The following is a 26,195-nucleotide window of genomic DNA, read 5'->3' on the forward strand; positions in this document are numbered from 1 at the left end:
ATCCTCTGCTAGAATGCAAACTTTGAAGATCGGAGAGAGACCTTGCCATTTGGTGACAGAGTGTGGCAGGTAGCAGACTGTCAATACACTGTAGAAACTGTTGTAATAAATGAGCGAAAGGACAGAGAAAAGGGAATACAACAAAACAAGACACTTCTGCCCCAGTAAAGCTCATAACAAATCTGTCCTACATGATTCAGGAATGTAATCAGCCAAGGAAAAAACACGACAGGGGACTAAGAAACTGCCTTTGCCTTTGCTCTCACTTTCAGTTGCTGGAGTGTGTAGAGAAACTGAAAACTTAACTGAGGCCTCAAAAACCCTGGCTGTGTTAGCCAGAGCTAAGAGGCCAAGCCAGTTAGAAGACTGTTTTTTTTTTTGTGTGTGTTGTTTTGTTTTGTTTTTGTTTTTTGCATTGCTTTTCTTATCAGAATTAATATTTAGGACCTGTAGTTTGATGAATTTTTAGCTAAGTAAACAGTTTTGCAGAAGCATTGTCTTGTGAACTTTGGTAATTGAGTCACAATTTCCCCTGCTTGGCTGGAGCTATGAGATCAGTGACATTCATACTGGTCAGAACTTCCTGTTGGTAACACATGAGGCGGTCATATCCTGAAGGTGCATTCACAGCTCCTTCTTGCCACTGCACTAAGATGAATTCTTTCCTTTTAATGAGCCATTTTCTCCTAGGGAGAAGTAATTGTTTTCAATTGTGTTGACAACTTCTCCATGCTGGAAAAAAATGCAGAAATGAAACAAAACAAGACAGACACAAACTAAACAAACAAGCAAAATGCTTATGCGATTAAACCATCATTTTCCCTCTGCTATTTAAGAAATGTATTTAATCACATTTTCTCACTTGCAAAATGCACAACCTAAGATTTTCCTCAAACTTAAATTTTCTGATGCTTTTAGCCTGTTCACATTTTCATTTCAAGCCCCATGAAGCCAGCAGGGATGGGAATTATCTCTGATTTGTGTGGGACGTGTCGTTCCCCCTTTACTAGCTGATGCTGTCCCTTGTCATCTGTAGAAAAACTCAAAAAGAATTAACGAATGAGTCACCACATATTGATAAAATGTCTCATAATGAGACCCAGGCAGGGCTGTAATCAGAATAATGCATTTTCCACAATAGCCATGGGCACTTTGCGTAATTCCAGGAACTGCTTGAGCTAGGCACCCACAGTTAGTCTTAGCAAGGTCAAGGTATTCAATTTGAAGGCATAGTATGAGGATTAGACTTTAAATGTAGCCATTGAAATTTTCTTCTGATTTGTTAAAAGGTTGTACAACTACTTCATGGTCACTCTTTGGAAAAAAATGTATCACTCTTATGGGTCAATGATGTCAGCTGACATGTTGGTGATAGTGACTTCAAAATAACCTCTCATGGAAGAAACTTTCCTGAGTCCTGAAGTGGTAAGAGAAAGAAGGGTCAACTGCTTCTCCTGCCACAGGTGGCAGGGGTGAAGGGGAGGAGAGCTTATTTCCTTCCCCCTTACCACTACAAGAGAGATGAGGAGGCATGGCTATCTAGCCCACTCTCACTCTTAGGGCCAGCTCACCTACGCCCCTGCCAACAGGGTCAGCTCTACTGTGTTGTCCAGGGGAGAAGCAGGGCCTACTTTCCTGAGTGGTGCAGCTGGTAAAGGGTCAGCTCCTTCATCTGTCACAGGTGGCAAGGGGTTAAACAGGGGAATCTGTCTCTTACCCACACTACTACATGACAGATGAGCAGTGGGGCAAGCTTTCCTAAGTGCACCCCTCAAGGCCAGCTCACCTGTGCCCCCCTCCCTAAAGGTTGGTTCTACCATGCTGCCCAAGAGAGGTGCAGGACCTGCTCTCAAGGACCAGCTCTCCTGTTCTTATGACCTCAGGGTCAACTCTCCCATCCACCCTGGGGGGAGGTGAGGAAGGGTATTTCTCCCTTGCCCCTGCCACCATATGGCAGGGCCAGATCTCCCAACCTCATGTTCTCAGAGCTCATCTCTTCCCCCCATCAACAGGATCAGCTTTTCTGTGCTGCCAAGATGAGGTACAAGACATGGTTTCTTGAGTACTACAGCTGGTAAAGGGGAAGGCCAGCTCCCACGCCTGTGGAAGCTGACAGGGTGAGTGGGGGAGGGCATCTTTCCTTCACCCACACTACCACATGGCAGATGATAGGACCCACTCTCCCTCTCCTATCCTCACCACTCTCAGGGCCAACTCACTCATGCCCCATAAATCGGGTCGGCTTTATTGTGCTGCCCAGGTGAGGTGTGATGACTACTCTTGTGAGTGCTGCAGCCGGTGTGGGGCAGGTCCAGTTCTCCCTAGTTTTGCAGCCAGTGAGGGTGAGGCCAACTCTGTACAATCCTATCCTCTATCCCATCAGCCTATACAGACAGTGGCTGCAACAGGGCCATGAACCCAGGCTTCTATGGAACAATCTTTGTATACTGTAAATATATATGACTCCCATTGGTCGATAAAGAGCTGACTGGCCTATAGCTGGGCAGGAGAGACTGAGCAGGAGAGCCAGACTAGGAGGATGCAGGGAAGAAGGACAGAGCCAGAGTCACAAGCAGATGCAGAGAGAAGCAATATAAACATGTCATGTTGAAAGAAGGTACCGCCACATGGCAGAGGGTAGAGAAGAAATATGTGTTAATTTAAAATGTAAGAGATAGCCAATAACAAGCCTGAGCTATTGGCCGAGGTTTTATAATTAATATTAAGTCTCATTATTGGTTGTTTGTGCATAGGCAGATGGGGAAACAAAAGTCCAGACATGGACCCTGGATGCAGTCTGGCACCAGATATCACTATGGCCCTGGGTGACAATCAAGCCACCCATATCAGTTCACTCCTCACCACTTTCACCTCTTCAGATATGCCTCTGTCCTCAGGACATGAACCATTCTTTCTCCCTCTCTCTCTCCCATACCACACCATACGTTTGCTCACTATAATAGTGCCTGACTGCCTGGTACCATGAAGTTCGTGTTTTCTTCTCAGAACTTGGGGTGGAATTCCCTGGGCATGCCTGTGGGTCTCCTTGTGGCTCAGTCCAGATGACCTTGGGCAGGGTCATGGTTTCTCGTCAGCACCCTGGGTGGGACTCTGTGGGACACCAGTGGGGACTCTGATATTTTCATGAAAGAATGCATGAGAAAAAGATTAGTGTTGCTTACTTTTCAGGATCTGTTACCACAGATTAAACACACATTGAATTATGTTGGATATGATTCATGTGAAATTTGCTTCAGATTTCTGAGTTTTTTAGATTTTGTCGTACCTGCATAAGAACTCAATAGGAGAAAATCTCTAATCTGAAAACCCCAAATCTGAAATTCTGGACAAAGTCAGAATTTATATTTTCAGAATGTGGAAATTTCAGTTTGTATTTTTTAATATTTCACAAGTAGTATGTAAATGTGTTGAAAACTAAAGTAGTTCAGTTCTTTCTTTATGTCATCTTACTAACTGAAATATTTTGAAATGGAACTCCCTTGAGTATTTTCTTCTTCTAAATATGTTGAAATGCATTTGATTTGTGACACATGGGCTACAGACAGCATGATATGTCTGTGTGATTTTCCTTGGATTGAAGAAATTCTGTTGTATGGAAATTCAGTGCTAATACTGGGACTCTTAGTGTGATGGTTTGTGTTTGTAATTCCAACACTCAGGGGGTTGAAGAAGGAGGATTATGAGTTTTAGGTAAGCTTTATCACATACCAAGAACCTGTCTCTATCAATCAATCAATCAACCAATCAATTAATCTAAAACTCTCTCAGATAAACTGGAATATGTCATACCTTTTAGAATAGGTCTGTGATCCAGCTACCATGATTGCTAGAAACTTAAGTACTAGCCTTTGCCTTGGAGAGATGGGATTTGCAATAAGGGTTTTCAAATAGGATCCTGTCAAAGCTGAGCAATCACAGGTAATTTTAATAAATTTATTTTAATGTAAAGAAAGCTTAGGGGAACAGGAGATCCCAGCTGGATCAAGATCAGAAAGGGAGAACAAGAAATAACAGACCATGATGAATGATGACCACATGAGAACAGGAATTGGCAGAGTTCTAGAGAAGTCCCCAGAAATCCACAATGATACATCCTCTGTAGACTGCTGGCAATGGTTGAGAGAAAGTCTGATCTGACCTGGTCTGGTGATCAGATGGCCAAACACCCTAACAGTCGTGCTGGAACTCTCATCCAATAACTGATGGAAGTGGATGCAGAGATCCTCAGCCAGGCCCCAGGTGGAGCTCCAGGAGTCCAATTGTCGAGAAAGACCAGGGACTGTAAGAGTGTGAATTGTTGAGACCAAGATCGGAAGAGCACAGGGACAAATAGCCAAACGAATGGAATCACATGAACTATGAACCAATGGCTGTGGAGCCCCCAGCTGGATCAGGCCCTCTGGATAAGTGAGACAATTGAATAGCTTGATCTGTTTGGGAGGCATCCAGGCTGTGGGACTGGGACCTGTCCTTAGTGCATGAGTTGGCTGTTTGGAACCTTGGGCTTACACAGGGACACTTTGCTCAGTCTGGAAGGAGGGGACTGGACCTGCCTGAACTGAATCCACCAGGTTGAAATGAATCCCCAGGGGAGTGTTGGCCCTGGAGGAGATGGGAATGGAGGGGAGGGGCTGGGGTAAGGTGGGGGTGGAGGCAGGAGGGGGAGGACAGGGGAACCCATGGCTGATATGTAAAATTAAAACACAAATATAATAAATAAAAAAATTATTTTAATGTGAAGAATTGCTAAATAGATGTAAGAAATTGCTAGGGAGGGAATAGAAAATAATTTAAGCATAACAATAATAAAAAACAATATAAATATATGGTGAAATGGTTACTGCCATTGGGGCTCAAGGATTAACAGAAGAGATTGGAATTATTAAAATTTGGCTCATTGAGATGCTTTAACTACTTTTAATCTTAGCCATTCTGACAGGTGTAAGATCTCAGAGCTTTGATTTTCATTTCCCTCATGACTAAGGATGTTGAGTAATTCTTTAAATGTCTTTCAGCCATTTGAGATTCTTCTGTTGAGAATGCTCTGTTCAGCTCCGTAGCCCATTTTTAAATTGGATTTTCTGGTATTTTGATGTCTAGTTTCTTGAGTTCTTTATATATTTTGGAGATCAGCCCTCTGTCAGATGTGAGGTTGGTGAAGATCTTTTCCCATTCTGTAGGCTGCCATTTTGTTTTATTTACTGTGTCCTTTACTTTACGGAAGCTTCTCAGTTTCAGGATGTCTCATTTATTAATTGTTACTCAGTGTCTATGCAACTGGTGCTAGAGGGCCCTAAGAGTGATGCATGGATCACACTGGGAAGGGAAAACAGGAGATCTCCTGAGTAAACTGGAAGTGAGCAGGGGCAACAGAGGGTAGGGAGTTGGGGATGAGAACATAAGGGAATGGGATGGTCTAGCTGGAAGAGGGACAGAGGGGGAGAGCAATGAAAGAGATACCATGATAGAGGGAGATATCATAGGGAGAAACCTGGTGCTAGAGAAGTTCCCAGGAATCCACAAGGATGACCTCAGCTTAGACTACTAGCAATAGTGGAGAGGGTGCCTAAGCTGTCTTTCTCCAGTAATCAGATTGGTGAATACCCTAACTGTCATCATAGAGCCTTTCTCTAATAATTGATGGAAGCAGATGCAGAGATCCACAGCTGAGCATGAAATCAAGCAGCAGGAGTCTAGTTGAAGAGAGAGAAGAGGGATTCTATGAGCAAGGGGCATCAAGATCATGATGGGGGAAACCTACAGAGATAACCAAACTAAGCTAGTGGGAACTCATGAACTTTAGACCAATAGCTGGGGAGCCTCCATGGGACTGGACTAGGAGCTCTGAATAAGCGAAAGAGTTGTGTAGCTTGTTCTGCTTAAGGGATACCCTGGCAGTAGGATCAGGATCCATCCCTGGTGCATGAGCTGGCTTTTTGGAGTCCATTACCTATGGTGAGACACCTTGCACAGCCGTGATGCAGGGGGAGGGGCTTGGACCTGCCTCTGCTGAATGTAGAAAAAAAATGAATGTCAGGCTTTGTGACTCTCCCTGTGAGGCCTTACCTTTTCAGAGGAGGGGGATAGGGGATGGGTTGGCGGGAAGGGAAGAGAGGGGAAATCTGTCATCAGTATGTAAAATGAATAAAAATTTCTTAATAAAGAACAAAAATAAAGAATACATGATAAATACACAACTTTAATACAGTTGTTAAAAAAAAAAAAGATGATCAAAGTAAAGGTAATATTGACCCGGGCACAGACTCCCAAGCACTCTTTCTGGCTACTGTTACTGACTCTGAGTCTTATTATACAAGTGTTTGGAAAACTGTAAACTGGAACCCATTCCCATGATTATAACTAATTACCTTTGCTGATGAAGCTGAGTGACTGATAGTAGCAGAAACCCAACTGTGAGGACACTGCCAATTTACATCTCAAGTCTCATGATACCCTGTTTTTTTTTTTTTTTTTTTTTTTTTTTTTTTTTTTTTTTGTTGTTTTGTTTTTAATTTTAGAAGAAAATCTTTCCACTTCTTCCATCATTGAGCCTGATGTTAGAATCATGGTCTTGCCTTGTATGTTCTTTATTGTGTTATAGTTCATTTCTTCTATATCTAACTATAGACCCTTCCTTTGGGAGAACTTAACTAACTGAGCCCCAGCAGATTAGGCTTGGTTTATAGAACCCCATTCCAGCTCTATAGAACAAAGTAGATCAGAGTAGAGTGGTTGGATTAGAGCTGAGACAGTAGCTTCACAGTAAATAATCCTGGGTAGGGTGATAAAAGAGGGATAGGAAAAGCCTTACAGGGTTCTAGGTAGTAAGAGGTATGACCAGTATCCATCACACATCCATCATCTATCATGAATACTGTACTTCTTACCCATGATTTAAGGGTTGAGGTTCAAGAGACAGATTAATGCTCAGACAAAAATGAAATGCTTGTATCAGAGTCATCCTCGAGGCTGAGGAACCATCATGGGAGAGGGAGCAGAGTCTAAGAATAAGGGATTGGAAGAACCAGAGATAAACAGTATCTTCTTGACAAGATGGTGCTACTGTTCTCATGAAGTCACTGCAGCTGCAGCTGCCTGGACCAGATGAAGCCAGCCAACATTCTAACATGGAGTAGGAAAAGTGAGGAACTCCCACCCTTAAGCTGATGGCTCCTGGGAGAAGAGTTAGTTTTCTTCAAGGGTATGGCTCCAGGTAATCAGTCATCCTCCAGTGGATAGCCCAACAGCCAGTTGTAGGACAGCATAAACTGAGGCTGATGTGTTATCAAAGCAAACAAAAAGTTGGGGGTTAGAGAGATTGGTCAGATATGGGAGAATCTAAGGGAGCAGTTGGGGTGGGTATGGCCAAAGTACACTGTATGACATTCTCAACGAATTAATAAATGTACTAAAATAATATTGTGAAGAATATTACATACAGGTGCAGGCGACCCACTTATTTTACTACTAAAAGCAAAAGAAGGAAGAGAGTGGCCACTTTTCATCATGTGCTAAATTAACTCTGACTTATGCCATTTAACCATCAGGAGATATTTTGATGAATATAAGGGAGGAACAAAAGGCTTGAAGAAATGAATTTACTTGATGCCAATCACATTAACTCATTTGTAATGTGAAGATCTGAATCTTAGTTTGTCCATTGTATAATTGCTGCTTATAATGAAGATTTTGAATTAGCAAGGGTGTACAAATAACATCTCTATTTTATTCTTGGAGATATGGAAAGATTCTGGCAGGTAACACAGATTTATAAACCAAGGGGAAAGTGTGTGTCTAGACTTTTGTCTTTTATCTAGAGACTGACCACAGAAAATTCTTGTGCGCCTCCCCCCACCCCCTCACCTTTCAGGTCCAGAGGCATAAAACCTTAGACTGGAGAAAAGAGGTAATTGACTCTTTGAGTCCAGCTCCTATTGTCTGTATGCAATTGGATGTAAGGCTACCCACTGTGACTTGATCTCAGGCAGGTCTTGTTGGGGCAGCCGTAATTATTGTGAGTTCATGAGTACCATGAACTTGACACTATTTCATGGTAGTTGGTTCTTATAAACTTTCCACACTCTCTCTTCTGTGATGTTTCCAAGTCTTAGGGGAAGATGGGATGATATAGATGTCTTATTTAGGAGTGAGTACCCCACAGTTGCTTAATCTCTTCACTTAGACCAGTTATGAGTATCTGCATTAAACATCATCCACTTTCGAATGCACTAGTCTACAGACATAAAGACAGGCACTTAGAAGGCAGTTTAATACTATGCCCATTTATTAGAATAATAGTATAAGGTTTGCTCCCAAAGCTCAGGTTCTGCACAGCCATGGGTTCTTGGCCAGGTTTATAGTATCAGACATGGTTTCTGTTCTGTGGAGTAAGCCTTAGATATAAGAAGAGAGCTGCTGCTTACATTTATAATGTTCATGCCACTGTTGTATCAGTGGGTACATCTGGCCAGTCTAGTCAGCACTGTAGCTCTTGGTGTTGTGTAGCTAGGTGTATCAACTGATAACTTTTGTTCCTCAGCTGCCTGTATTGAACATTCCGGTGCTACAAAAACTGGACAGCAGGAAAGGATCTTACAAGTCACTACCAGCTTGATTTTGCCATGTCCTGTAACTCAAGAAGTTATAGTGGGTAACTAAGAGCAATGGCAATAACTTGTATTGCTTGAGGGAGTCCCAAAGAATTTGCATCAGCTTGTTGAAAGAGGGAGCTGAACTCCTGGGTTCATTGCTGTCCATTCACAAATGCTGATCAAAGCATCCCATCAGAGAGTGAGGAGATAAAGGAAATCACACACACACACACACACACACACACACACACACACACACACACAGTGATAATATTATCCTAAAAACTTAGATATGTTGTAATTATGCTAAAAGTGGACCTGGGAGATACTAAAGGACATAGCAAGGCAGAGAAAGATGAATAGCCTACCAGAGGTTGGGTGGAATATGGGAAGTCTGGGTATTTATTATTCAAAGGGCACCAAATTTTAGTTAGAAATGGAAAATGAGGGCTGATGAGGTGCCTCACTGTGTGTTTGCCACCAAGTCTGAGGACCCGAGTTCAGTCTCATGGCCCTCTATCGTAGTAAGGGAGAGAGGAAACCATTTCCCAAAGTTACTCTTTGACCTGCACTCAAATACCGTGGCACCCATACGCCTACAAACACACCACCCACACACAAACACAAAAGGTAATAAATACACAATAAAGTAAAAAAACAGATAAAAACTAAAATGAATCCATAAATATCAGAACTACTATGTTAGACTTCATGTTCAATTCAGAAATATGCCCAATGTTTACTTGTCCGTTTATAAATATATTTTCAAAATGATTTTGAAAGGAAAATAAAGACAAAACATATGAATGTAGAACATTTGAATTACCTTTGATACCACAATAGAGAGAATGCACAATAATGCAATAAGTAAATAAATAAAAAAAACTTTGATTGCTGTTTTTATTCCTTTCTCATTTGTTTTTTTGAGACAAAGTCTAATCACGTGGCCCAGGCTGGCTTGGAATTCACAGTTGTTCTCTTAACTTGGCTTCCTCATGTTGAGCTACACCACGCTCGCATTAGGTTGAATTAGGGACAAAAGCGAAAGTTTTTGTCAAGACAGTTTCATGTGTACATAATTATATTTTGTTTTGATTTGTATTTTCTCTCCATCTCTCCACAGCCTGACTGCTGGCTTCTTTATTGCATTAAACAGTGTTCCCCTTCACTTTCACTTCCTGTGTGTTCTGTTACCTGCTGTGTCTGCCGGCCATCTTTCCCTCAGGTCTTTTCTTCCTGTCTTTCAATCTTCTAACCTATCCTGCCACTCCTATATCACACTGGATGAGTGTACATATAATTCTCTTTAATAATAAACATACCCACTTATCCCCCAATTTATTTAAAATTGTATATATTACAGAGTCTATAATTTTCTCACTTATTCTTCATCTATTTCATTAAATGCTATTTTGACATAAATTTCTTTTGAGACAGGGTCTCACTGTGTAGCCCAAACTGGTCTCAATCTCACAGAGATCTGAAGTGATGGGATTAAAGGTGTGTGCGACCATGCCTGGCTTCTGATATAAATTTCGGTTCATGACATATCCGTTGCTTAGGATATTATATCACACATATGCTTTAGATTTAGGCTGCTACACATTTCTTTCTTTCTTCTTTATAAAAACCATGTGGTTAACATATTTATTAATAAATGAATTCATATGCTTGAAACTTTTTTTTTATATCAAATTCCTACAAGTTGAATTAGTAGTATATTTTGTGGGGTTTGGTGGACATTGATAAATTACTTATGGAAAATAATATAGCAAGTATCATTTCCTCTTGTAGCATATAATTATTCACTTTTTCACATTATTAAACAAGTAAGTACATACATGATCCACTAAACATAGGTTTGGTAAGTTGAACTATAAGAACTATGTCTGTCTCCACTTACACCTTTTCTTCTATATATCAATTTTTCACATTTTACCAGTTTCCTGCAAGCATATTCATTTCTTCTGTGTAAGAGCAATTTTTGCATTCGGGATAACTACCCATTGAGTGTTATTTATGGCATGCCAATTTCCTCCTAACGTGTGCTTTTCAGAGTTTGCTTTTGGAAGGCATTGTTGCATAAACATTAAAAACATTTTTTTTTTTATTTTAAGAACATATTTTTTTTTCATTTTACATACCAATCCCAGTACCCTTTCTCCCCTCTTCTCTAACTCCCCACCTCCCCCATTCCACCCCCAATCCACTCCTGAGAGAAAGTAAGGCCTCCCTTGAGGGCTCAACAAAGTCTGGCATACTAAGTTGAGGCGGAACCAAGCACCTCCCTGACTCTGTCAAGGCTGAGCAAGGTATCCCACCCTGTGGAATGTGTTCCAAAAAGCTATTGCATGCACCCGGGATAGGTCCTGGTCTCACTGCCAGGGGTTCCCCAAACATCTAGCCACATTCAGAGGGTCTAGTGCAGTCTGATGTATGTTTCCCAACTGACAGGCCAGAGTCTATGAGCTCCCTCCAGTTTGCGTCAGCTGTCTCTGTGGTTTGCCTCATTATAATCTTGACTTCACTTGCTTTTATAATGCAGGTTCTATGATGACAATTAAGGTAGTCACTGATCTTATGATAGGGGAAGGCCAGTTCAGGTACCCTCTCCTTTATTGCTAGGAATCTTAGCTGGTGTCATCCTTGTGGGTTCCTGGGGATTTCCTTAGCACCAGATTTCTCCCTAATCCCGTAATGGTTCTCTCTACCAAGATATCTATCTCTTTCATTGCTCTCCCTCACTGTCATTTCAGTCCCTCCCTCCACTCAGCCATTTCAGTCCTCCCTGTTCTCATCCCCATCCCTTCCCTTCTACCTCCCCTCCCAGTTTACATAGGAGATCTTAACTAGTTTCCCTTCCTGTGGCCCTCTATGTGTGTCCCTCTTAGGGTCTTCCTTTTTACCTAGCTTCTCTGCGGTTGTGGATTGTAGCATGGCCATGTTTAACTTAATTGCCATTACATATAGCTGAGGTCTTTGAAAATTATATAGCTGAGATCTGCAGACTATGAGATCAAGTGAGGGTATTTGATGTTAAAAGAAGACTAACTTCATTTACTTGCTATTTTGTTTAAAGATAAAGAACAGCTGAAGGCTAGATAATATCAACTGAAAGAAAATGGAAGGGAGTAGTGTGTTTGCTACCATTCATACCTACATCAACTAGGTACCAAACAGTATAAAGCTTTTTTTTCATACAATTAAGCATAGAGAATAGATCCTTCTGAAATTAAAGAGTATGTGTGGGTTTGTCTTATTCATAAACAGACTCTTTGGAGAGAGATGAATTCACTTTGGGAAAATAAATTGTCCCTTATGGATGTGGCTAGACATGATTCTTTTGTGAGTAAGGGGTACTTGCCCTGAGTCAGTTTAGAGTAAGGATCCACCCCAGACTTTGATGGTGGTTATTTTGACTTTAGATTCTAGTCCTTGCTGTGATCAGACCAAACATACAGTTGATGGTAAGAACTGAAACAGCAAGTGAATGAGGAGGGATTTGCCTAACACCAGAGGGTAGGCACGGACATTTCTTTATAAGGAATGGTAACTGAAAAGAGAAAGATGACATGTTTAACTACATAATTCATTGCACATAATGACTTGACCCAAGTCAGGAGAAGAAGCTATGGCTGACAGTCCGTAAGTCCTCAAAGACCACACACATGCATACACAAACACCCCTCAACACTTTTGCTAATCATCGATGTCTTTCCTTCTGATGTCTTCTCTTTCATGCATCACAATGTGTCCGTTGTCCTCTCTGACCTTTCCTCATGGTGCTGCTGACTAGACTGCTGGAAACATGTGTGTACTTACAGCTGTTTAAATTGAAATGTGGGTTTCATGTTATAACACCGCTATCATAAGAGCCCCATCACTTGAGTAACATAGAACAGATATTAGTGCTTCACTGTCCTCCCTTTTATGATTAACAAATGCAAATCATTTCCCAGTTGTGCCTGGCTCCTTGAATAATTTCTGACTCTTTTATACAATTGCTGTTTTAACTTTCCTTGCCCTAATACCTCCAAATCCAATGCAGAGAAGTAGAAATTACTTTTTCAGACTTACTCATCTGGATGACACCAGATACATTGGATTCCTGCAACTGAGAACCAAGTTTCAGTGTTTGTTATGTTTTATAGCTATCCTAGTGATTTAAACAGAATGCTGGCTTGAATTTCATTGAGCTTAAAGTCTTACTATTCAAAATGTATGCCTTCACACAGATAGGTTAAGGTAGCCACTCAAATTCTTGCTATGTCCCAAATTCTGAGCATAGTTAGAATGGTCGCTCACAAACCTTATTCTAGCTGTGTGATATTGTACGAGTCTTAAAAGTTCTTACTAATAAAATTAAACCTGAGGCCAGTTATTGGGGTGAATGCTGGAAGATCAGAGAAGCAGAACAAGCCACAGCTACCTCACTTTGCTAGTTCCTCAGCTGATCCTGTTTCCTCAGAGTGGAAGCCTCTGAGTCCTTATCCAAATGAATCTCAGCTGAATTGCTGCTCAAAAGCAAGAATGCTTAAGCAGTCAAATGCTAAACCAGCCAAATGCTTCTAGTTTCTGGCCCTCACGCCTTATATACACACACGTTTCTGCTTTCTACCTTCACTCCCTGGGATTAAAGGCATGAGTCACCATGCTTGGCTGTATCCTTGAACAGATGGATTTCTGCCTCTGGAATGCAAGGATTAAAGCTGTGAGTACCACCACTTTCTAGCCTCTGTATCTGGTGGTTGTTGTGTTCTCTGACCCCAGATAAGTTTATTAGTGTATACAATGTTTTGGGGGAACACAATACCACCACAGTGTGATGTTTTATATGCAAGTTATTTATAGTAAATCAATTTTATTAAAATTAAGACATAATGGCAAAACAAAATATATGCCTTAGATTAGTGATATAGACTTCATGTAGGCATCATCTAGAGCAGTGGTTCTTAACCTTCCTCATGCTGCAACCCTTTAATACAGTTCCTCAGGTTGTGGTGACCCCTAACCATACAATTATTTTCATTGCTACTTCATAATGTAGTTTTGCTAATCTTATGAATTTTGATGTAAATATCTGTGTTTTCCAATGATCTTAGGCAACCCCTGTGAAAGGGTCATTTGATGTTCAAAGGGGTCTTGACCCACAGGTTGAGAATTGCTGATCTAGAGCCGGATAAGGATGCAAAATATTATGCTCTTAACCTCCTTCTGCTGTCAGAGTCTGCACTGTAAGAAACAAACAACAAACAAACAAAAACCCCACCCATCATTTGGTTCATGTGCATGCTGAAGTGTTGAAGTTATAAAAGACTAAATATTCAACCTGATACATGGCAATAAGCAATGTTCCATCTTCATCACTGCAAGTTGAGAATCACAAGCAATACACCAGAGGGAAACAAAGCCTACTTTCAGCTTGTTCTAAAGCTTTGGTAAAGTGCACATCAGATGAATAGTCAACATTCTCAGTAAGAGAGAGTTGAGAGAAATACATTATTGGACTTGAGTTTGTGATGGTGTGTGTGTGATCTAGAAAGTTGATCTAGAACCCACCTTAAACCTCCAAAACAATAGAAAAAAATGATCCAAATTCAAGTAATGCCAGTCCTAAAATGCCAGTCCCTTTCTGATATCACCCATTCCAGAGCCATTCTCTGCTTTCCCAAACTGTTTTTGAAGAGAAGAGAATAGGATTCATGCTTTGTAGTTGAGTAGAATGTCAAGGAGTGTTGAAATGACAGAGGCAGTTCAGAATTTCACAGCCATAGCACAATGAAGTTTATTTTCAAGCATGCATAACATGGTGTATTCAAGGTTTGGCCAAATCAAATACATGATTCAATCATCCAAGGGAACCGGCTTTGACTTCTTGGGTCTCTGTTGCTGGCCATCTGCAGAGACTAGGAATAGTCCAAACATGCAACCTATTCTGTTACACAGCCAGACTGCATTCTTCTTTCTCCCAGTAGCAGAACATAGACATAGACCATGGAAGATGGAGGTGATGATGTCAGAGTAGGAGGCCACTAGGTAATATAGAGTGCTCCTTCCCAGCCAGGTACCACATTGCTTCACCATGATTATAGCTTCTGCTTTATTTCTAGTAAAACACAATGCTGTTCTCTTGGGATGTAATCCACAATATTTGTGTACTATTTCTGAATCTTCTTTCAGACTAAGTGACTGTAAGTCAGTTATGTTTCTTTATAATGCTCCCCCAGACTATCTATGCAATTTTTGTTAAAAAAAATATTGCTAAAATTAGAGCTAGTATTTTTTTTAACCTTGGTTAGAATAATTTTTTTTTAAATTTTATAATTCATTTAATTTTACATATCAGCCATGGATTCCCCTGTCCTCCCTCCTCCCGCCTCCCCCAACCCAAACCCCATTCCCATCTCCTCCAGGGCAAGGACACCCCCTGGGGATTCAGCTAATATTTTAAGGTAGACCACTATGACTGAAAACTCATTAATGATTATTCTTTGGTGTTGCCAACTCTTTGGGTAAGTTCTTATTGGACATTTAAAAGCTGTTCCATTAGTGATGTATGGCCACTGTTGACTAAATTTGTCAGTTGAATTTTGTGATTCAGTATTCAACTTATCTCATTTTCTTTGCTGTCTGGCCTCTAGGTGGGGACAGTGTCCCAGAAACTCTGCCTGGGCTGGACTCTAGGACCTAGTGGGAAGGTACAGCCAGAGGGAAAAGATCCTATTCTTTCCTATTCTGGGGCTCACTAGAGGACCGCTCCAAATGTCTGCCTTTTCTGGTTTCTTTCCCTGCATTTTTAGTTACCTCCTCACTAGAATGATGTGGGATGGTAGACATGTTTTCATTTTCAAATGTCTCCCTTGATCTTTCAATTGTGTTTCCTTTTAGAGTTTTTGCAGTGGCCAATTTGCTCAACTTTACTTTTTTTTTTTTTTTTTGAGATCTATTTTAACTAAACTCTATTAACATTTCACAATATTCAGTGTCCCTTCATTTTTTCTTTTTTCTCTTTTTTTTTTCTAAGCTAAAAATCTATTGTTTTAGTCTGAGTTCCTCCAAATCACAGGATTATAGATTGGAAGAAAAATTTAACCCATTGTTGTATATGAATAATTCTTCTAGCTTTGTAAAGAAGATTCTCTCTGCAAATGTTTTTTTGGTACAGCTGAAAAGTCAGAAATAGGCTCTAAGATGCAATGTTTGAGAGCCTGGATTCCAAGGTCCAGCTGCCTTGTTTCAGTGAACAATATTACTCATGCCAACTTTGTGGACTTGAGGGTTCAAGCTCTGTACCTATAAAAAGGGAAAAAGGCAGAATATCAACCTTACAGTCTAATTAAGACTAGGAAATAAGAATATCCATGCAAAGCCTTTAAGGCAGTGACTAGTGAGAGTGCCCCATCTACGCCTGCGTGTTGAAGCTACTAATCCAAGTTGCTGTGATGGGCATCACTAAAAAGAAACGTGTATATATCTGAGAAGTGATGTGATAACTTTCATGAAGAATGACGACATAGGAAAAAGATGGAGGAAAACGCTATAGCAGTCAGAATTCTCTAAATAAACAGAGCCGTGTGTGTGTGTGTGTGTGTGTGTGTGTGTGTGTGTGTGTGTAAGCTATACACTGTTTTAAGGAATAGTAAACACACTTTAGAAATTTGGTGGCTACTACTATGTCTGAAGTCTGTGGGGCACATTGAAAACTTGGGCAGGAATTGGCGATGCATCTTCGAGAAAGCAGAGAGGGAAGACTGGGGGACTCTTGAGTTCAAGGAAAGCTGCGGTTACTTAGCCAACCCTGCCTCAAAAATCAAAACAAGAAAGAAAAAGTCTTCAGCTGACATAATTAGACCCACTTCAATTATCAATAATCCTTATTTAATGTCAACTGTATCTATTAATCATATCCATTACAAGTCAATGCAGGTACATTCTCCTTATAAAGTCATATATAGGCCTCTGATAAGGTGGTGGGCAAACACCCAAAAAGGTTGAATGGGGGAACTTACTGATACTCTCAGTACAGACAGCCAGAGAAAGGTGCAGCCCATGCAGAGGCCCAGAGACTGGAGCATTTAAACACTAAATAATGAGCTTTTGCAAAGATCTCAGCTCTCTGACCACTTTGACATGTTTTAAACTGTACTGTAAGTTCCCAGTATATATATATACATACATATGTGTGTGTGTGTGTTTCCTATAATTTCTTAAAATCACATTATTTAGTCTTTAAAAAGACTTTAGCAAAAGTGCTAAGGATAAAGGGATGCCATTAACTAATTTATGAGGTCAGCATCATCACAGTGCTACCAAGCACTGTCCGCTTACTTTGGATCTATAAAAGAAAGCTTTATTATGCCCTGGAATCCTGGCTTAGTGACAACTATATTTAATTTGCTTACCTGCATTTTTTAATAGAAAAAAAAACCCAACCTATGTAGCATTTTACAGTTGTTGAAATTGGAGAGGAATCATCCATAAATCCACACCCCCCCCCCCCCCAACTATGCACACATATACTTGTCTGCAAGTGTGAGGGTTTCCTCTGTCTTTCAAAGATGGCAATTTCTGTGGTCTCAGGTAATTTTCTGTGTTCAGGATAAAGTAAAACAAAACAAGTCCTGGATCCCCCTTTTTGTGTTTGGTTCACAGGCTTACTTCGTATGTCTATGTGTTTCCCAATAGGTAATGCTGAAGTCTGAGTGTTGAATGAAACTCTTAGTTTTCCTTTCCCCCCCCTAAAGGCCCTGATACTGTGTTTAGCTTGCTTGCCTATGAGGTATGACTGCTACAGGATGGTCTTTTTATATGCTGTGAACATGTGTTGTTACCATTGGCTAATAAATAAGCTGCTTTGGCCTATGGCAAGAGAGGTTAGAGCCAGGTGGGAAATTAAAGCAAAGATACAGAGAGAAGATAGGTGGAGTCAAGGAGACAAGATCCAGCTGCCCAAGGAGTAACAAGATGCCAGTGGACCAGTAATGCCATGGCCATGTGGAAATACATAGACTAATAGAAATGGGTTAATTTAAGCTGTAATAGCTACCTAGAAATAAGCCTGAGCCATAGACAAAGCAATTTGTTATTAACATAAACCTCTGAGTGTTTATTTGGGACCAGGCAGCTGCAGGATACAGGGAAACTTCTGGCTACAGTATGACAGCTTTATGGTCTGATGGACAGCTTGTATACTTAGAAATTAAGAAAGAGTGGTAAACACCACCCAGACACCTCTTATTGTATGTGGCAACTTAACTTGAACACGATTCTAATGCAAATAGCATTTAGACTGTAGCCTCCTGTGGCCTTGCAAGAGATGGGAACAATAAGTTGCAGCTTGATTTTTAGATACAGTCTTTAACTAAAGTGCAACAATATTCCAAGGCCAAAGAGAAATTTAAAGCAAAGTTGCTTTCCCTCTAAATCTTTGGTATTTCTGTGTTATGCTCACATTGACTGAAAAATCTTTAACATTCTAAGACAGTGAACTGGGCTTAACAAAAGGGAAGCAGGTCCTATTCAGGAGGTCCCTTCCTTGCTTAGGTTCACAGGCTCATTTATCTCTTCAAAATGATTAAGATGGTAACCACAGGACCTGATCTGAGCACATTCTGAATCTTGAAACAGAACTCCTTTAAAGGGACCAATGTCTTTCGCCTCAGTTGCCTGGAAGTTGCTGCCCCCAAGTTAGTAAGATATGTTGAGGTTTGAAACAAGAGCTCTTCTGATATTATTGAACTGGAATGGTGACTTCCTAGCTGTCCTTTTGGTTAGCTTTCCTTAGAAATGCCTATCATAGTAGCTGTACCTCCACTCATACGCATCTGTTGATGTTGGCCATCTGATTTTTTTTTTTTTTTGTCAGAATATACTAAGAACAGAACACAACTCACTTTCTTCTGTATTGTCAGATGCTGTAAGGAGCCCTTATTTATTTTATTTTATGTCTTTGTTGTTTTAATTTCTACTTTGTATTTTTTAAAGATTTCCTTTGTTTTTAGTATGCATGGATATATGCATATATGTGTGTATATATTGTATATCTCTGTGTGTATGTCTGTGCATGTATGTTGCACACATGACTATAGTGCCCACAGAACCCAGAAGAGGACGTTGGATCCCTGAAGCTGAAGCTGGAGTTACATGAGGTTGTAGGCTTCTGGATGAGCGTGCTAGGAACGGCACTCCAATTCTCTGCCAGAGCAGTACATGCTCTTAAACGCTGCATCATCTCCTCCTCCCATGTTCCTTGCTTCAATTTCCCTTTTTTTCTCCTCACCTTTATTCCCCCAACATTTCCCATTCTACTTTCAGTACACATGTGTCCTATTACCCCACTTATTCCCTTTCTTAAAACCTGTTGTTTCCTCTCTGGTCAGCTACTTTATAGCTTCATGGCCTCCACCCTCACTCATTCACATAGATACACAACTTAGAATCTGGGAGCTTCATGTGAGAGAGAACACGTGTTATTTGTCTTTCAAAACCTAAATTGCCTCTCTTCAAATAATATCTATTTTCTTGAAAATTGCTTAATTTTATTTTTCATTATGGCTGAAAAAATTCCACTGTAAGTACCACAACATTTTCATTATCTGTTCATTGTTGATGAACATCTAGCCTTATTCCATTATTCACCATAATCGATTGATCTAAAACTTCTGGTTAGGTTGGGTCCTATCAAGTACACCCTTCTGTGAAGTTCTCAGTTGGTTTGCGATTGTTCCAAACAGGAAACATCTCTTGATTAATCTGCCCCAAATGGTCACATACATAGTCAAGGATTCCAGATTCCCCAGTAACCAATATAATTTGATATGTTAAATAAATACATTTTGTGATATTACTCTGTCTCACTGGAGCACCTGAATGATTCTCCATGCTAATGTTCTATTAAATAATGGCATCATAATTATGTTCAATTTTTTCTTTGCCAAGCCCTCTTCTTAAGTGAAAGCTAGCAGCTAGAATGAGACCCAAAAGTCTGAAACATGTCTTCTAATTTAATATTTCCAGGGAAAGTGCTACCTCTTCATTTATATGGGGCTCACAAATCCATATTTCTTTTCTCTCCTTTTTCTTAAGCTTGACAAAAATGGGCTTTGTTCGAACTCAGGCAGTAGCAAGCCAAGCCTCCTGAAGAAAATTATAGTGAGAATGGGAGGAGAAGTGTGACAGTTATCAGTACTCAATGTGACAAGAGCATCCATCATGTCTGCATTTAGGCTCAGGGTCTAGGGAGAAAGAAAAAGCAATAAAGCAAACAGAAGTGTGGAGACTTGCTTGATGTGTCCATGAGTGCTGTGGCTGTTAACCTATTGCTGGAACTGTGGGCTGCAGGGCTTGCACTCTTTATACCTGGGGCCACCATGAGGTATTTTCCTACAGGCAAGGAACGTGCAAAACTCTACACCAACCAGCACCTCCTTTGGTGCTGTTTTCATTTTATTAGTTACTTTTGATCATTAAGTGCTCTTTATGAGCTGCTTGATAAGGAAGGAAATTATCATTTTTTCCAAGAATATAATAACTGAACGTTATTTCAATTGCATTTTTAAAAGATGTAACTGCATGGTTTGGTAATATGAATTATGTTCTTACAGAATGTTGAACATATCTCTAGAACTTTAGCTTTTATGAAGTAAAATTCACTACTCATTGAACAAGTTCCCACCCCTCTGGTACCTGTCATTTTGCTTCTTACAGTGTTTGGCCTTTATTAACTTGATCCCTTCTCATTTTCATCTGTGCTGTTGTGTTAGAAGATTCACTTTTAAAATTTGAGTAATGGTCCATTATAAGTATGTACTATAGTTTCTTTATTCATTTAAACTCCAGTGGGCCTGTAGGCTGCTTCCACCTCTTGGCTATTGTAAATAAAGCTGTTGTAAACTTTTTCTTTTGTACAATTGTGTTTCAAATGTTTAGAACACCTGTGATGTAATACAAAGAAGTTTCTAGCTCATGGTATAATATTTAGAAACATTAAAAAAACAATAAGATGATTTGTATAGGTTGAGTAGATAAGACAAAACTGTAACTCAAAAGTATTATTTGTCTAATTGAGCAATAAAAAGAAAGTTAGGGAGAAATTAAATTTCCCCTGGTCTGTGTATTCAGGGACATGTTTGATGCTTCCATTGACTCATTATGATAAACAAAACAGGAGAATCAACAAGACAAGTGGTGGACACTGGAGTTCTGATAAAGCCTTCTATCTGGGAACTATAATTTCACCCCCAAGCAATCCAAACCCCCCCCCAAATGTTTTCCATCAGAACCGATTTATTCATTTGTGTGTGATTTATCAAGGTACATATGTACACAGGTAGATGTATATATACATACATATATATATATATACATATATATATGTATATATATGTGTGTGTATATATATATATATATACATGACCTGCATGCATATACAGGTCAGTGGTCACTATCAGGCTCTATAGCCCTCTACTTTATTCTTTGAGCAGGGTCTCTCACTGAACCAGGAATTCATCAATTCAGCTAGGCTGTCTGCTTAGCAATGGGCTTCAGGAACTCTTTTCAGTGATCACGCTACAGGTGCACACATGTTACAGGTGCACACTGTTGTGTGCAGCCTTTTACATGAGTGCTGGAGATCCAGACTCAGGTCCTCAGGCTTTCAAGACTCACATTTTCCCCATGGAGCTGTCTCCCCATCCTTCCTTCAGAAACATGTCAAATAGCATTTCTGCAATGCACATCTGCTCACAGAATGAAACTCACTGTGTTCATTTCAGAAGGAAGTTCTCTATTGCTCTCTGAATTTTCTTTTAATCTTCTTTTCTTTTCTCTATTTTATATATCTGAATGAGGCACAGTTAGCTATTTGACCTGAACTTTTATCTCCAGCCTGTCTATTTTCTAGCAGTGCAATCATGATCTATTTATTAGCCTCCAAAAGCCCAGTTACACACACACACACACACACACACACACACACACACACACACACACACACAGAGAGAGAGAGAGAGAGAGAGAGAGAGAGAGAGAGAGAGAGAGATGAAATGGCATTACTTATCTTAGCTGCACATGTTAAATAAAGTTAAACAGGATAATATGTGTTACAACATTCATATTTAGCTAATTGACAAACATATTTCTATTCTGAATCACATATCTTAATCCTGTTTTATCCTCATCCAGAATTCCAATTCTTGATTCCCTAACTATGAATTTGCCCACGTTATCCCTCTCTTTTGTGAAGCTCCCATCTGTTTTCTACCCCTTCAAACCTTACACATTCCCCAAGGCTCAGAGCAGGTGCTAATTACTACACAGAAATTTCTGGATAAGTCTTCAAGGTGGCAGGCACCTTGGCAAAGAATGATTATGTTAACTCCCATATAAGTAAACATATTTAGCATCAAAGCTCTCCTCTCTCCATTTCTGTGCCACATAATAAAGTTAATAAAACAAAGCTTAAGGTTTATCCAGTTAGTTAAATGGGTCTGCTTGGAAAAAGATTTTACATCTAATCTGAGTCTGAAGAGTTGCCTGAAGATGCCAGCACATTCAGCTCTAGACAAGCGTTTCTCAATAAGTAGGTCACAAGTCCTTTGGAGGTCAAAACCCTTTTACAGGGTCACATATCAGATATCTTGCATACCTGATATTTACATTACAATTTGTAACAGTAGCAACACATTAATTTTATGGCTGGGGACTCACCACAACATGAGGAACTGTATGAAAGTGTCCAACATTAGAAAGGTTGAGAACCTCTGCTGTAGACCTTCTCTGCCCTGGAGGGTCGTGTGCCCTTTTACCCAAGCCAAATTTAACCAAGTTTCCTTGACACTAACTGGGCATTATCTACATCTGTCACACCCAAGACAAGCACTATTCTTCATTGACACAGAGTCAGGATCTGATTATTATTAGCACAGTTATTGTGTCAACGCAGGGAAACCCAGCAGTTTTTTGGCAAGCTTCCACTGAGAATCATAATGTTAGCTCTTATTTCTTACACAATAATGGCTTGAAATTCTCCATTGAAACCTAAATGTTTACCAGTTTTAAATTTCCCCTTAAGACAAAAAAACAAACAAACAAACAAAAAAACCCTACAGAAATGTTTGAGAAAACTTTTTCCTTACTGAAATTGACATATCAGTTTTTTAATTACATCTCCAAATAAAATAAGCATACAAGTAAGAGATTTAAAGAGATGTTGTTTTAGTTAATACAAGAATTTGAGTCATTTTCTTACCTTCCTGTTGCCATTTCTCCAAACTTTCTACATGCCATCGTCACTTACAGTAACTCCCTCTGTCTCTACAAATATTTTTCTCTTTTACCTGAGATTTTTTTTCATATAATATATTCCAATTACAGTTTCTTCTCCCACAGTCCCTCCCATTTTCTCCCCATCTCCCCTCCAACTCTAACCAATAATGCTATCTCTTTTTAGAAAACAAACAGGAATCTAAGGAATAATAATGAAACAAAACAAAACGGAAATAAAAATATCAGAACAGGACATTAAAAAAAAAAAAAAAACAGAAGAAGAGTCAAAGCAAAAGCACAAGAAACAAATATAAACTCAGAGACACATACTTTGTACACATAGCAATCTCAAAAACAAAACAAAACAAAACAACAACAACAACAAAAAACCAAACAAGCCCCAAACCCACAAAACTGGAAGCCATGCTATATAATCAAAGGACCTGCAAGGTTAAAAAAAAAAAATCCTTCATTCAACACTATGAGAAAAAGAACCTCCAAAGATGCTGTTGACTTTGTTTTGTCTTGGCTACCTACTGCTGGGCATGGGGCCTACACTTGAAGGTGATTCATTTCCCCAGTGATACCCCCTTAGAGAAAACTAATTTTTCATTTACATGTGGTTATCAATTGGAGCTAGTGTCTGCATAAGGTAAGGAGGGTGTGTCCACTTCTCTTGTAGCTTTAGAATCTAGTGCAGACCCATGTGGGCTCTGTGCATGCTGCCACAGTCTCTGTGAGTTCACATGTGTATTCATCATACTGTGCACAGAAGGCCTGTTTGCTTGATGTCCTCCATCCCCTCTGGCTGTTACACTCTTTCCATCTCCTCTTCTCTGTAGTTTGGGAGGGATTTGATGAAGAAATCCCATTTAGTACTTAGTGTTCCAAGGTATCTCACTCTCTGTACATTGGGCAGTTGTGGGTATCTCTATTTGTTCCCATCTCCCATCTCCTGCAGGAAGAAGCTTTTCTGATGATGGCTGACAAAAGCATTGGCCTAGGAGAACAACCAAATGTCCTTAGGAGTAATTTTATTGCTCTATTCCATTAGCAAAACAGAAGTATTTTGTTTTCCCCTGGGTCCCTGGCCTATCTAGTCTCAGATTCTTGGCCACCCAAGCAATGGTGGGTAGGGATTCTCTCTCATGGAATAGGCCTTCAATCAAATACTGTAGATGTAACCATCTTGTTAAATAAGAAACACAGAGCCAACTGCAGAGTTAAAAGCCAAGAGGTCAGAGCAATAGTTTAAGAGCTATAAACTCTTCATTGCTGTTCCTGTCCTTCCTTCAGCAAGAGACCTACTTCTGTGTGTTTTCCTTTTTATAGACTTTCTCTTCTGCCTTCTCATTGGTTATAAACCCAACCACATGACCTCCTCATCACTGCCTGTCTGTACAGACCCCCAGGTCTTCTATGTTTGGTGTTGAGATTAAAGGTGTGCGTCTCCATGCTGGCTGTATCCTCGAACACACAGAGATTCAGGTAAATCTCTGGCTCTGGAATGCTAGGATTAAAGGTGTGTGCTACCACTGCCTATCCTCTATGTTTAATATTATAACCATCCTGTTCTCTGACACCAGATAAGTTTATTATCATGCACAATATTTTGGGGAACACAGTACCACCACATTGTGTATTTACTTGCAGAAACTCTGTGACACTACTGCACCAGCATGTCTTGCAGGCAAGTCACCATTGTAATTCAAAGATTTTTGTGGCTGGGTTGGTGTTTACATTTATCCTTTGGTAGCATACAGGGTATCTTCTATTACCACGAACTAGCCTGCAGAGGCAAAGGCTTTACATAGGCACCAGCTCCACTTCTCTATGTTCAATGAATTGTGTAGATGTTGTCTTCAATAATAGGGCCTTTAGTTTGTGGAGGACAAATAATAGCCTTAGCAAGAGCCTTGGGTTATCAGGGATTCCAGTGGATTCCTTTGGCCCACAGCTGGATTAAATGTAACTCATTCCTAGTACTGGAAGCTTTATTTAGTGATGAGTGATGTCCAGTGGGGGCTCTGCCTCCACTGTTATTTGGCAATTACATTTAGATTGACACTGTATGTATGTATTTTAGAATGCTTCTACTGTGTTAGGTTTCTATTTGATCCCTAGGGTGTCCTTTACTTTTATCTGTCCCTCCTCATGTTCCCACCACACCCCTCTCTTCTTCCCCTCTCCCTATTTGTTCCTTATGTTCTAACCCCTCCCCATCCACCCACAACTATCTGTTCTACTTACCCTCTCTAGGGATATCCAGCCCTCCTCCCCAGTCTCTTACTCTATACACAACATCTGTAGTTTTATGGATTGTAACTCGCTTATCAGTGAGTTAAGAGTTAACATCCACATACAAGTGACTTCATACCTACATACCGTATTTCTCTTTCTGGATCTGGGACACCTTACTCAGGATTTTTTATTCTAATTCCATCCATTATTTGTGAATTATGTAGTTTCACTTACTTTAATCACTGAGTAATATTCCATTACATAAATGTACCACATTTTCTTTATCCATTCACCCAGTAATGGGCAACTATGTTGCTTTTAATTTCTGCCTGTTGTGAATAAAGCAGCAATGAACATGGTTGAGCAAGTATTTCAGCAGTAGGCTGAAGTATACTTTGGGTATATGCCCAAGAGTAGTATAGTTGGATCTTTTTGTTTAAATTTTATTTTATTTAAATAACATTTTTATTTGTTTTACATACTGACAGCAGTTTCCCCTCCCTCCTCTTCTCAGGTCCTCCCCTCTTCCCATCTATCTCCTTCCCCATCCACTCTTTGTCAATCTCCATTCAGAAAGGGGCAGGCCTCTGGATCTTGAGGTAGATATGTTACCAGCTGTCAAAGGAAACTCCATGCTGATTTCTACAGTGATGATGCATGTTTACACTACCAAAGACAATGGAGGAGTGTTCCTCTTACTCCATATCCTGGCCAGAATGAGCTGTCATTTGTCTTTATGACCTTGGACACCCTGACTTGTGTCTGATTGCTTTTCCCTGTGATGGTAAACATTTCTCTGTTTAGATCTGAACCTCATTTTTAACTTGATTAATTTTTTATATCTAGTTTTTTTGAATTCTTTATATACATTGGATATCAATCCTCTATCAGATATCATAATAGGTACAACTCTTTTTCCCATTCTATAAACTGTGATTTAGTCTGAAAGATAGTGTTCTTTGCCATACAGAAGATTTTCAGTTTTCTGGGGTCCTGTTTGTTAACTGTTTTTAGTGCTTCTGCATTAGGTTTCTGTTAAGAAAGTCTTTCCCTGTGCCAATGAGTTCAAGACTATTC

General features: G+C 40.0%; 1 protein-coding gene across 1 annotated transcript in view; it reads right to left on the minus strand.

Annotated features, from left to right (window-relative positions):
- Positions 1-520: 520 nt before the first annotated feature.
- Positions 521-26,195, minus strand: part of LOC118596191 (60S ribosomal protein L35a-like) — a 115,596-nt gene continuing 89,921 nt past the window's right edge. Inside the window, exon 2 of the mRNA XM_036206931.1 lies at positions 521-686. Coding sequence (XP_036062824.1) covers positions 521-686 — 166 coding nt within the window. The remainder of the gene's footprint in view (positions 687-26,195) is intronic.

The sequence above is a fragment of the Onychomys torridus genome, chromosome 15, assembly GCF_903995425.1.
Source record: "Onychomys torridus chromosome 15, mOncTor1.1, whole genome shotgun sequence".
Taxonomy (NCBI): domain Eukaryota; kingdom Metazoa; phylum Chordata; class Mammalia; order Rodentia; family Cricetidae; genus Onychomys; species Onychomys torridus.